The sequence below is a fragment of the Parasteatoda tepidariorum genome, chromosome 9, assembly GCF_982258835.1.
Source record: "Parasteatoda tepidariorum strain Cologne lab strain chromosome 9, Ptep-v5.0, whole genome shotgun sequence".
Taxonomy (NCBI): Eukaryota; Metazoa; Arthropoda; class Arachnida; order Araneae; family Theridiidae; genus Parasteatoda; species Parasteatoda tepidariorum.
The window spans coordinates 32,070,887-32,085,591 of record NC_141763.1 but is presented as its reverse complement, the minus strand read 5'-3'; the positions used below and the strand labels follow the sequence as shown (position 1 = coordinate 32,085,591).

Below are 14,705 nucleotides of genomic sequence, written 5' to 3'. Positions count from 1 at the left end.
CTTAGCATTTTACTGCCTGTTGTTTCTACATTAAATGTCATTAAGATGATGTAAATCAATAAATAGATGATCTTAAGTAAAAATAATTTCGAATCCTTGCACCTTAAGATCTGTTATAAGTTTCTACTACTTTTGTCGACTTGCAATGAAGATAATAATTTATATTTCAATATTTTAACGTTAAATATTAGTAAATAGGTGCAAGGTACCGGAATGCAATGTTCAAGAGCATTTAAGAAACATTGTCATAATCTTGCTCTGAGATTACCTTTATGTTCTCGACCGCAAATTATTTGTAAGCCTGAAAATTATGCTTAATGCATTATGAAAATATAGTTGAAAATTATGCTCTTTATGATCCTGTAAATGCTTTATGCATTATGAAAAAATAGTTAAAAATTATGCTCTTTATCATCCTGCAAATGCTTAATGCATTATGAAAATATAGTTGAAAATTATGCTCTTTATGATCCTGTAAATGCTTAATGCATTATGAAAATATGGTTAAAAATTATGCTCTTTATCATCCTGCAAATGCTTAATGCATTATGAAAATATAGTAAAAATTGCGCTCTTTGTGATCCCGCAAATTCTGCAGAATCGCGTAAAATAAAATCAACAAGCTGTTTACGTGTTTATACAGACAATACGTAAGTGATATTTAACATAGATTTAATTTGAAAATTTTAGAAATTATGCTTTATTTGCAGATAACCTGTAAGTTACTCAATTGTGAACATGAACTTGTAGAAAGATGTTTACATTTAACTTAAAAGGAAAAACTGTTACTTTTTGTTCTTTATACAAATTAAACTTCTTAGATTAATTACGTTTTAGAGTTAATGGTTTTTTAATAACTACTTCGGATAGTTAGTTCTCGAGCAATTGCTTTAGTACCCGCCGGCTTCACCAAAAGTTCTGTTATTTTTAGATGAACTCTAAGATTTTTTTCTTCTTTCTTTTGAGTTATGGCACCTCTAGTAAGAACTTATTTTTATCCCTAGACGTCGTTAGTCAGCTTGCTAGACGATGGCTGGGACCTCCGATATTGTTTCTTTTCTTTTTTCTTTTTTTCTTCCCCTTAATTTTTCTTTCATTTTTGATATTTTCTTTCTAGTGAAACTCTGCGAAAAGATAAAGCTTTTTATTTTTTTACTAGTGATTTTTATAATCGCGCGAAGAGTTCCAAGTTTTCATTTCTTAGATTTAATGGGTATCTTCTTTTAAATGCTACCCCTGTGACTTACTGCTAATGGTTAAAAAACCCTTTAGCTAAATTATTTTCTCGGTTTTAATTAAGATAAGCTTGTAATGAGCTCTCAGTTTCATCTAAGTATATCAAGTAAAAGAACGGCATTCTGATTTTTTTTCGAAAAGGTTGGTTTTTATTGCAAATTTATTGAACGTATAATCAGAGTGGATGAAAGAAAGGCGGGAAAAGTGGCCATTTGATATTTCGCTGTTACTTCACTATAACAGGAAAAACAGGCAGTACTTATGATCTCAATGTTATCTGTGACGTCGCGTTTTTATAGTTTTTAATTCAGTTTTTTTTTTCGTGTCTTGAAGTTAAGTATACTCATTGTTTATTCATTATAGCTAGATATTAATCTATGTTATAAATAGTTGCATTTGGTCTCCGATAGTCTTTAAACTTGTTAAATTTGAAATCCGTCCACACACTGAGGACGTAAACAGTAGGTGGCATACAAGAGGCAGGTTCCCATACTTTTGCACTTACATGCGCGCATCACCTCTGCGCATCCTGACATAGGAGTATAGGATTTCATCACCTGTGTCACCTCTCTCATACTGCTTGCTTCCTCATTATATGGCCTGCCTAAGTGAAGAAGGTTAAATACTCGTTCATACATCTTATTATATAAAATCATGCAAGGTTGTGATGCGTAATTGTTTTGCAAGCCTATTTAAATTTAAGACTGTGGAATATGGGTTACATATTATGCGCAATGGCTTAACAGACTTACTCAAATCCCAAGAATACGTAGTATGAATTATATATCTCAAAAATTATATAACAACTATGAAACATCGATTACATATTTTTCATTCAATGAAAATTATGGAGCATGGGCTGCATATCATCCGCAGTGGACTGAAAGGCCTACTCAAGTTCCAATAAAATGAAGTATAGATTAAATATTTCAAAACTTATATAAAAACTATGAAAATCGATTATATATTTTACATGCTAAGAAGATTATGAAATATGAGCTATATATTATGCACAGTGGCTTAACAGACTTACTCAAATTCCGAGAATGTGAAGTATGAATTACATAATTCTAAAATTACTTCAAAACTATAAAATATCAATTACATATGCCACATCCTATGAAGATTATAAAGTATGGATAGATTATTCGCAGTAATTTTACAGACTTATTCAAATTCCAAAAATATGAAGTATAGATTACATATTTCTAAAATCATCTTAAAACTATAAAATTTCGACTACATATTTAACGTGTTATGAAGATCATGAAATATAAACTACATATTTTAAAGACCTACTCAAACTCCAAGAATATGAATTATGGATTATTTCAAAATTTATATAACTGCTATAAGATATTGATTACATATTTTACATGCTATGAAGATTATGAAGTATAGGCTGTATGTACTGCATATTATATACAGTAGTGATTTAACAGACCTACTCAAATTCCAAGAATATGAAGTATAGATAACATATTTCAAAAATTATATAAACATTACATAGATTACATAGTTAACATTTGATTACATAGTTAACATGCTATGAAGATTATGAAGTACTGGCTATTATGTGCAGTCGTTTTACAGACTTAGTTAGATTATAAGACAGTGAAGAGTGGGTTACGTGTCTTACAAATTGCATAAAACCTATTAAATATGGGTTACGCATTTGCATTTGTACTGTACAAACAACCTTTTTTCATTTGTTGGGTCAAAGTTACTTTAGTTATTAGTAGTTTCTGTTTTACCTAGGATTCTCAAAGAAATTATTTTTAATAAAATATGCCTTAAAGAAGAAACAATAGATTTAAAAGTCAAAAAGTATAATGTAATTAATAAAAAAATATAAACGTATTTCGAAAATATTACGTAGGACACAAACTAAATCAGTATTTAAATATTATTACAAAATTATAACTATTAAATTATATTAGTATTTGATAAAAAATTGATCTGCAATGTTTCTGAAAAGAGCTAAAGTGTGTGAGAAATATCACTGAAAGTTTGCGAATAATTATTCCCTCAAATGCAAAACGTGATTTCTTTTTCTTTAGATTTGGTAGGAACATGTATCTTTTATTTTCAATTTATATACTCTTTACTTATATAACGATTATTTTACAAAATAATTAGAGATACACAGTATTGAATTTTGGTGTATGTACAGTTGCCACCATTTCTGGATTAGGGGTACACTAAGAGTTTTTAAAATGTATGTAGTTGCAATTTTTATTCATTTTCTTAACTGTTATAGTTATATATTTATTCATTTTTTGTTTATTTATTGGTTCACTGACAACGCATATGCTTATGAGCATTATAATTAATTTATCACTTCATTGCAAAAACAATTTCTTTTGAAAGGCAAGTATATTTTTAGTAATATATCTGCTGTAATACTTTCAAGAAATTACTTTTTGCGAATTTTATATAATTTTCTGCAGGGCAACTGCAGTTCTGTACTTAAAAATGTTTTTACTTTACCTCGACATCAAAAATGGTGACAACTATTCACCAAATTTTTTACAGTGTGATTTTATTGGATTAGTAGAACAATGAATAGTTTTATCAGATCAATTAGTGAATGTTGCTGAATAGTTCCGATGAACAAGTAAACAAAAAATAGGTTACTCAGATAAGAAAAAAACAGCTGTCTTAATTAATAGTTACCTTGGTATTAACTACACTTTATAACAAAAAAATCGACGCACCGAGAAGGAGTCGTCGATTGAAACAAAAATTGGTGGATAGGAAGACAATGTACAGAATAGTAAATGATTAAAATTTCAGAACAATTGAATAATTTATTGCAGAGTTACAGTAACAAGTTCAATAAGGTGTTGACCCGCCTCTAGCCTGGATACAAGCTGCCACACGGCGTGGCATAGACCGATAAAGCTCCCTGATGGTCTCTTGCTGTATTTCCTGCCAAATTCGATCCAATTGTCGAACGAGGTCATCAACATTCCGTGCCAGATGCAATCACCTTCCCATCATATCCCAGACATTCTCGATGGGAGAGAGATCTGGTGATCTGGCAGGCCAAGGAAGAGTTTGACAAGCTTGCAGACTGTTCATAGCAACGCGTGCCGTGTGTGGTCTGGCATTGTCCTGCTGAAAAACCAGCCCAGGGCGCTGCAAAAGGAACGGTAGCAAAACAGGTCTTAGGATGTCGTCGACGTACCGCTGTGCAGTAAGTGTACCTCTAATGACGACCAAAGGGGCCGGCTGTCAAAGGAAATGGCACCCCAGTCCATAATGCAATATTGAGGGCCGGTGTGGCGTGCAATAGTGAAGGCAGGATCCCCCCTCTGCCCTGTGCGTCTCCAAACACGTCTTCGATGATCGTCGGAACACAGTTGGAAGCGGGATTCGTCGCTAAAGATTATACGTCCCCAGTCGACATCAATCCCCCCATATCTGTTCAAAGCATTCATGCATGCGAAATTTCAAAGCAATCGGATGATTGCTTCTTGGTGCGTCGATTTTTTTTGTTATAGAGTGTAATTAGAAATTTACAGTTGTTTTAAGAAATAACAATATAAAATTTATAGTGAAAAGTTATTTCAACAAGTTTTTTTAGACAGCGAATAAACTATTATATTAATTTTAAAAAAAATAGCAAGATTCGTTATGCGGAAAAATACTATATTGATGTTAGCACTTAAGTTTAAACATGGCTTTTTTTTTCTTTCTTTTTTTTTTATAACCGTTGTAGAACAGCCGACCCGATTTTGAGTTTGCAACTGCCAATGTTCAACTCAGTAGCCTTGTAATATTAAACTCAATCCAGAATACAAGGGAATTCCTGAATCAAGTAATGGGAGAGATTTGCCGTCCCGGAAGACTTTTTGATAGAACTAACCCGCTTTGCGTTACATGGGGATGAAAACCAAGAAAACCTTCCAGGGTTAGTCTGATGGCAAGGGGACTCTAACCCATGCTCAGTCTATCACTGAGAATATCTTAAGTCAGAACTGTGGTTGGTGCGAGCCGTGTGCTGAATTCGTATCGACCAGCTATCGCTGGGATTCGAGCCAGGTCACCTCGTTCAGAGGCGAGCGCTCTATCCCCTTAGCCACGACGGCTCTAAACATGGCTTTTTACCCTTTTTCTTCGACACTCTTTTTCATTCATACGGAAAATTTTAACTGGTTACCTTCGAACCTGGATGCCGATTGCCCGGAATCGCTTTTTACTGATCGAAATTCATTCATTTTTATTCTATCTAATGTTGACTACTAATCCCTTTTCCTGTTATTCTAAAGTTTGCTTATAAGGTTTTGTTTTTGACTTTGGTTTAACCTAATATGAATTCGAATGGCGCATCAATTTAACCAGGCCTTTGCGTTTATCAATATGCGACAGTTATCGTTTCCCGCTGGTCAAACTCCTATTTTCTTGCAAGTAATTAGACTCTATATTAAGGAAAGTTAGCCTTACTTTCAAATTCATTCAAATCCTTATAAGACTAGCTCAAGTCCAGCTTATTTTTGATGTCAAGCAGAAGGCACAAGAGAGCAGACAAGTCTGCAATTGAACTTAAAGATTCCATATCATAAACTTAAATATTTCATACCTAAGTAAATCCGTGGTATTAGTTGTAACATAAATAAGGCAAACTCAAAAAATTCAGAAAATATCCAGTACCCATATAAATAAGTATTTAGAGTCAAACCATTCGCCATTTTTTTCTTCATTACATCAGGATAGGTCAACAAGAATTTGAGTATTGCGTGCGTTTCGAGTCTACTCAGTGCGACTTACTTGGCAAAGAATCTATTTTGCAAAATATTTAAATGGGAATACAAAATTTTGTGTAATTTTTATTTATAAAACGCTCCCGGGTGGCTCATACGTGGAAATATCCTGTTCGCATTCTAGTAAGTCTAAACATTTTCCAGGGACTATTTTTTGTATGAGACGCGTCACCTACGACAGCAGCTGAAAACAAGACACAAATTTATTTGAACTCTTTACATATACAGTTGTGTGATGTTTTGTAACTCCGAAGGATGATTTAATAACTGTGACATTTTTACTCCCTCAGTTCATCGACACTGTCTAGACCAAGAAGCTTGTTAGGGATGGGAGTGATTAAAAAAGTACCTCGCTCAAAAAAAAAAAGAGCCAGTGATTTGAAAAGCAAGCTGATGAACCGATTCGAGGATGGCATCCTTGCATGGTAAACACTTTTATGTCCTCCCCGACAGATACGGTAAACCTGCCTGACTTGGCAACCCCCGTAATTTGGCACTAAAGTAACTTTTCGATATAACATAAGTACACCGTTTTTTCTGAAATACTATCTGCCGCACTTCTATTCTGGTACACTCAACATTAAAAGCTGGGCGACTGGAAAGAAGCAAAAGAATAGCGAGAGAAAAAAAATCGCTGACACACTCAATGAAAATCATAACATGAAACGAAAATATTAATCGCCTTCCAGTGTCCCGAAATAGCGTTGTTCCAAGACGCCATTATTTAGAGAAGACGTCCGAAATAATATTGACTTATTAAGTTGGAACGCTTTACCCTTTAAAAAGAGATTTGTAATTTCTGTAAGCATTACTGAGAGCTCAGTAAGATCTTTTCGATGCTAAAATTCAAAATATTTTTCAAAAAAACTACCTAATTTATTGCGATTAAGACATTTGTAAGTTATATATTTAATTAAAGTGACGCTTTGAAACACTAGAACGCATATATAGGTCATAGATATGAAAATCGTTTTCTAATTTCGAGAATCGTTTGAATGCTTTTCCATTAAAAAATTCTGCGAGCATTACTTGAGCATTACTAAAGCATTCTGCGAGCATTACTTAAAAGCTTTTTAACAACTTCTAGACATGTGACACTAAGATGTTTCTTGAAAACCATTTTATTTGTTATATCTATTTATCATTAAGAAATGATTAATTTACTTAAAAGAATATCTGCGCATATCGCTCATGGGCAACAATAGTGGCACAACTCAAAAGACACGCGTTTTGGAAAAAAGAACAGGCGTAAATATGAAAATACACATTCTTTCAGCAGCAACACAACTCATAATTCAACTTAAAGGTAATCTTCGTCTAAGCAAACGAAAGCATTTTTTATGCATTTTTCTTAACAATGAAAACTTTAAACCCACTTATCTCAAAACTTGATTTTTTGAGTTGTGCCGCTATTGCAGCCCATGAGTGATATATCATGGTTGAAAAAACTGTACCCAAAACAAATTATGCTCGGAAATTTTTATATCGAATCTTAGTAAGAATTTGAACACTAAATACTTTAGGCTGTCTGTTCCTATTATTTTAATGGATAGCTTAACAACTTAAATACCCCTTGCAATTACACTTTCAAACGATTTGGTCTACACCTGGATCAACAAGCACTTCTCCTAAAAACGATGGTAAACGGACAGAAATGCAGTAACATTATCCCCTATTAACGAGAAGATGCCACAATATGCGGAATACTGACATAGTATAGTAATGAAAATCTTTATACTGTCTCCTAATCTAAAGATAAGCTGTTCTGCAATCATCTACACGACTGGGTTACCCTACTGCAAGAATATACCGTAGGCCAAAAAACAAAAAAAAACGAATCGTTCTGAATAACTCTTGTTGTAATGATCGGATCTTCATGTTTAATCTTATGTTATTATGTTAATCTTCATGTTATTTATAGTAGAATTATTATAGTAGAAGCACACGGTAATAGAGGTCGCAGTGAATCATTCTTTATCATTTCTTGGCTTGACTTGAGATGCACGTAATTCTTCCAGAGAAATGCTTTAATAATCTATTTTTTTAATGAATGCTAACATAAAATGATTGAGTAGTACATAGTTCACATAGTGAATCGTCGTTAACTATTGCGTGGTATAACATGTTAGATACAATTCTTCCAGGCAAAATGCTTTAACGATTTAATTTTTGCTGAGTGCTTATGAAAATAAAATAATTAAATTGCACAGTGCGTCAAAAAAAGAACCACCCTGAATAACTTTGGATCTAATGATCAGATCTTCACGCTCTAGGATTTAATTTTATTGGTCCGAGGATATCGGCCCCATTAACTTTAAATTTATTTTTCAACATTCTTAAAGAAAAACATCATCCCATTTTATAAAATTAAAAAAACGAGACAAATAACCAAACGATTTGGAAGAATTCCATGAATTAAATTTTAAAAAAACGATAAAATCATCGACTAACTGATAGTTATTCTTATAACCACAAGGGAGCGCTGTATATGTTAGAGCAAAGAGCATTGCCAGTTTCCTGCGGTTTTGAAGAACAAAAAATGCGTTGCTTTTTCTCCTAGCTAAGCTTTAGAGTGGAATCTCTGTGATTTTCTTCTGTGAGTTAAAATAAAGAATTTAGATGACCTGAAAATATGTTTATCTGAAACAACTTAAGATACTAAATTTCATATTTTCCAAAAAAATATCGTCTGCAAGCTTATTTTAGCGAATGACTATTATTTTAAGTAGTAATTTTCAAACAAAAAGTCCGCTTTTTTTTTATCATTGCAGAATAATACCTTACAGAATATTGTTTCGCATAAAACATTATAAAATGATTTATACCACAATTTATACCACAATTATTTTCACTGTAATACACATAAATATCATATTTTAAAATTACAATATCTTGCGCAAATATTTTGACTGTAAAAAGTTAACTTAAATGTTTCTATCGTAAATAGACATCACTTTACATTTCATTTTAGGTTTAGAATTTAGTGTAAACCGAATAAGAATTTTTTATTAAGACAATGAAGAACCATCAAGCTGAGAAATATTTAACAAATACCGCTATTTGTTCATTGGTAACCTCTTAGATAAAATGGAATTTAAATTAAAACACAATTTTTAGACTCTCATAAATTCTCTATGATTAAAAAAGTGTAAAAACTAACAAAATCATTCCTCCTATCATTGTACTGGTAACAATTACTAAATGCTATCATAAAATGTTTTTTTTTAATCTTATATTTTATTTTTATTTTTATTGCACGCAATGAACAACCATAAATGATATATAAAACCAAGTTCTAACTGCTGCATCATCAAAAACCGAAACTTTTAATATTTCGCGTCCATTCTCATTAAATTTCCTTAGAATCTTTTAACTAATGTCTAAACTTTCTAACATCTAAATCTTTAACACACTTATCTTCTTAAAGATAAGTTGAAATTTAAATCACTTGATGCAGAAAGAGCATAAGTCCTTATTTTTTCCCGATATTTTTCCTAAAATAACTAGAGTGAAACTGAATTGAACGATTTTTCGAAAGGATGTGTCTAATTGCTGAACTAAGAATAACTATTAAAATTTTGTACTTGACATTACATTTACAACTTGAAAACAAACTTTAAAAAAATACTTTAAAAATATATAAAATTGTATCATTATTGATATATTATTATTTTTCATGTTTACACTAAAACCCTCAAAAAGTCGTAAGAAAGCGGCATTACGCAAATTGATGTAAAAAAAAACGTAGAAGTTATGGTGACTGCATGTCGTAAATTAAAACCGTAACTTTATAACAGCAGTTGTAATAAAGACATGACTGTATAACAACTGCATAATAAAGTTAGACCCAATTTTTTTTATTTTTGTGTATATTTATTACCCAATGTACATACTTCATCAATATAATGAAGTGAATAGGATTTCTTCTTGATAAATTTCCCCTTTTTAGTATTGTTTTGTCACAATATATTTTTTGCTTTTCTTTTAAAAAATTATCTACATATCTTCTTGTATTGTCCGAAAATCAAAAAACAGAGAAAAAATGCATGATTAATTATAAAATTAATTTATATTATAATTAATTAAGAATTAATTATTATTATTTATTTTTTTTAGAAAAAAATTTCAACATTTTCTAATTTTAAGCTCCTAATAACCACTTTTTAAAAAAAATTCTGTTGATATTGCTTCATCTCTTAATTTTTTTTGTTATTAAAACTAATTAATTAAATAAAATATTAAACAAAAACAAATTTATGTTTAATATTTCCTTTTTAAACAAAAAAATTTTTTATATCTGATAATTTCTTTCGGGCTATATCTCTTTCTCAAACAATCATACCTTGTCCCTATAATTTCTTTCGTTTCCTTACGAAAACTTATCATGATCTCATAACTTCGTTACAATTATATAAAAACTTTAAATTGAAATAAATTTTGAAAATAAGCGTAAATCGTCGGATATAGTCTGGAACTGGTTCAAGTAAGTTCGTAAAGTACTAACGAAACGAACCCAGCCGCAGCTACTTTTTAAAATAAATCACACCTCTGTTCTTATCCACGTGCATCTTTTAAAACCCGTACATTTCGTTCTCAAGGACCTGTTGATGTTCACGGGGGTATTCCTTGTCTCAGTGCTCCAAGAAATGAATTGTGACTAAAGAAGAAAAAAAAGCGCCAGAAAATAAGAAGTTTGGCGATGGCCCAGCAGAAACAGAACCTATGATCCCAGCAGACGCAGGCTGCTTATTGTTTGTTCAGAACCATTACTGAACGCCAACTATAAAAACGAAACATGGTAATATTTCTCTTCCTTCTGCGTTTCATCTCTTGGCTCAAAGATATATATACAGTCTCGGATCTTAGAGCATCCCTAGACGAGGGAAGCTTCAGAGGACTATCCCGCTATCTGCTGATGGAAAAATGAGCTTGGCAAAGATCGGTGGCCAGGATAAACAAATGTATCTTATCTTTTATTCTTACTTAGAGAAAATTCATTTGTTTTAAGAGTCTCAACATGTACAATGTATTTTTCCAGGAATGTAATTTTTAACTCTTAAATGTGCTTCTCCGAGACACTGCGGAGCTTTGATGTGAGACTTTAACTAATGGACTAAAAGGTTTTTAAGTAAACACACGAAAGGAATTCTCAGCAAAAATACACTTTTTTTTAACTAAAACTAGAACAAATTTGCGTAGAGATGGTTTGAGAAAAAAAACTTGAAAGGAAAGTTAATTAGTAACATTCTGAAGTAGTACTGTGATGATATTCGAGATGTTAAAAAATAAATCAAACGACACGAAAACAAAAATTCAGACTATCGTCTTTATTTTTGTAGTAAAGGATGTTTCAATCAAATTTCCACACAAATGTCAGATTGTTTTTCCATTAATGAGTTCGTTTTCATCAAGAATAGTAGCCAACATTAGTATTAAATAAAAGTTGGATTTTTTTGGTTTTTGAGAGGTTAGTAAATTTGAGATGTTTTTAAATTTGAGATGTTTGTAAATTTTGAGAGATTTAATCAAAAGTGCACAGAGAGCAACTTTCCTAGTACCACAAGATTCATAAATTGCCCAACTAATATTACCTACTTTCCGGACAAATGCAACTATCATTGTTCTTTAATTGAGCAACATTGAGAAAAACTCGTTATTATTCTATAAAGGAACAGAATCAGGTTGCACACTGAAATCATCTCGAGATCAGCAATTGAAGGGTTTGAACTTAAATTCCCCCTAATACCACGGGAACGGGAGTGTTAGTTATGTTACTGAAATAAATTCGTAGGTCTAGTACCCCCTCAACAGTCAGTTGTCGGCTCAGGGTTTATGAAAGTTAACTCTTCAGAATGTATTATCTAAGACATGAGATAATGTGGCTAGTATTGCACACTGGCCATTTCTCGAAGAAGTTTTTATCCACCAATCTGAAACTGGGTAAGATTTCAAAATGCCACCAGAGGTATAAAAGCCTAGCCTTTCACAATAAAAAATCTGAGCCTAAACCACTTTACCACCAAGAATCCATAAGTCCATTCCAAATATTTCAAAGATCATAAATCTCATCAAAGGTGTATCGAATAGGACGGAGAAAAAAAATAGCGTACTCAGATTCTCAGGAATAAGAAAAAAGAAGAAAAGCTGGTAAAAGCAGTGGGAATGTAATGTTAAATGTTGACACAAATGATCCAGGATTAAAAAATGGTAGATAACAGTATTAAAATTTAATTAGAATGATAATTGTTTATAGACTTATTGCCGTCAGAGTATCTAGGCTGGGGGCTATTTAACCCTGTGTGACACAAATGTGGTTTCGTTTTACTTAAAAAAACAAACTTGTTCCGACGTATGAAGATGAAGTTTCACACAGGAATTCTTTTTCATTCTGGATTGGGCTCGAACTTTATTAAAATCTGACGAGCCACTACTAAAGCATCAAAGTTATATTGATTGAATATAAAACTTTTAAGATTTTTCTAACAGTTGCCTTTTGCCTCATCTCCGCTTTCTTCGGCAATCTAAGAGGTTAATTTTTTTAGCCTCTCTTGTTGGTGATGCATCAGATTTTAATATCGTTTTTCTTCGCTTACGTATTACTTTACAACCAGTAATGAAAATCTTTTTAGCTTCATTTTGACTTTTCTAAAAAGGTGATTATATATATATATATATATATATATATATATATATATATATATATATATATATATATATATATATATATATATATATATATATATATATATATATATATATATATATATATATATATATATATATATATATATATATACCTATTTCGTAATTATGCAAAATGGAGATAAATCCTGTAATAATAAAGTACTTGATGTAAAAGTGATACTTGGTACTAATTTATACTACCTATTTATACCAAGATATACTGGTTGGTATTAAATAAGTGCTTAGTATACTCTTGACTGTCGGGCAGCTGTCACAGCTCCAAGTCATCAAATTTATAAATATAGGACTCAGGAGCATGGGTCGTTTAATCTACATTTTATACAAACTAAATACTGTATTTTAAAGGAAATCAAATTATCAATATTTAACGATTTTTTCTTTATGTTATAAACGAATGGGTATATTATTTGGACGAATTCTATATATATATACACACAGAGTCCACGCTAAGGATTTCAAGTTATTAGCCAGTAAATTATCCAAATATCAAAAGTATTCACCAATTTTTGAAAGTATTCGTCAAATGCATATCTTAACAATTATTTATAATTAATTTTTTCCCATAGAAAACTATTTTACGGTGGTTTGCTTCAGGTTTATATTACATAATTGAACCGAATTCTAATTGGTTATGCGGCGCATCTACCGAAAGTTACTGTAATCGAATATAAAATGCTGATTTTTATAGAAAAATTCATTTTGAGGATCGAGTTAAATCAACACCTCCTAGAAGAAGGAAGCCCTCAGCACGAATGAATTCAGTAGTCCGATCTAACGAAGTTAACTGCGCAGTAGATGAAAAATAAGAAAGATGTCATTTCGTTAAGGATACTAAGCTGCGCAGTGGTTGAAAATACGAAATATATCATTACGTTTGGACTACTAAAGGATATTTATGGTTACCCGTGCTAAGGTCTGCTCTTATCTAGGAGGTGTTGGTTAAATATTTATTTATTTCCAGTGGAAGAAATTATTCGCCAATACTTTCGCCAAAACACAATTTTATTCGCCAAATTTACGATTTTATCGCATTTGGTGAGGTAGCGGATGCTTAGCGCGGGCCCTGTATATATATAAACGCCGAAGTATCAGTGCTAGACAGTCTATTGAAATTGCAGAATTTTTCGGAAGAACATCGATACTTATTTTTCATCTCTTCATGACTTAATACTGTTTCTAAAAGAAAATATCTAGACTTTCATTTGGTTGATTATTTTTCCTTTTCCTTTTGCAGCAAAACCACCGTCCATAAGAGGTTTAGTTGATGAAAGAGCAAAAATGCATGCCAAAGTGAAACTGAAATGCCGTATCTCAGGGAATCCACCACCGAAAGTGGTCTGGTTTAAAGACGGTCTCAAGTTAAAGCCCGACGGTAGAGTAAAACTCAGGGCAAAAAGGTAAACAATATAAAATTTATACATTGCCAAAAAGAGTGTTTTATTTCAATGTCCTTATTACGTCTTTCCATAAGAAAAAATAAATATTGACTTTCATATTAAAATAAGGGGTAGGAAAAAGAGGTTTTGAGAGACTTTGATTACTATATCAGGGCGCGAAGTATCCTCTAGCCAGCTCGCCATTGGTGGCCAAATATTTAGGGTTGGAGAGTAAGTTTTGTCCTGTTAGATATTGTTTTCCAAATTGCCATATTGTGCCTGAAGTTTGCCATGGACAAATATTGAAAACGGTGAGCAAGAGTTTCAGACTTTAAGAAGTAGATGGATAAAACATGAACAAACATATACATCACAAAAACACTGTAATCAATGTCATCAGAGGCATTTAGCATCTTTGCACGTTTTTAACATCATGGGTTTTCATCTCAAAGATTCTGAAATTTGGGATAAGAGACTTATAGAAACCCTTCGTGTAATTAAACCAAAATCTCTTTAATAATAAAGGGTTGAATTCAAATTTATGTTCACTTCTCTAACGCGGACTCAGAGGCCGGAAAAATTGGACAGCGAAGTGAGTTCAACGAGTTTCCCAGATTTGCTT

At 31.9% G+C, this 14,705-nt stretch overlaps 1 protein-coding gene across 2 annotated transcripts in view; it reads left to right on the top strand.

Annotated features, from left to right (window-relative positions):
• The window catches only part of LOC107438084 (pro-neuregulin-2, membrane-bound isoform), a 108,558-nt gene that overhangs the window by 74,438 nt on the left and 19,415 nt on the right, over positions 1-14,705 (top strand). For both annotated transcript variants that reach the window (XM_016050259.2, XM_043049231.2), the window contains exon 2: positions 13,942-14,104. In XM_016050259.2, the coding sequence (XP_015905745.1) occupies positions 13,942-14,104 (163 nt within the window). The remainder of the gene's footprint in view (positions 1-13,941; positions 14,105-14,705) is intronic.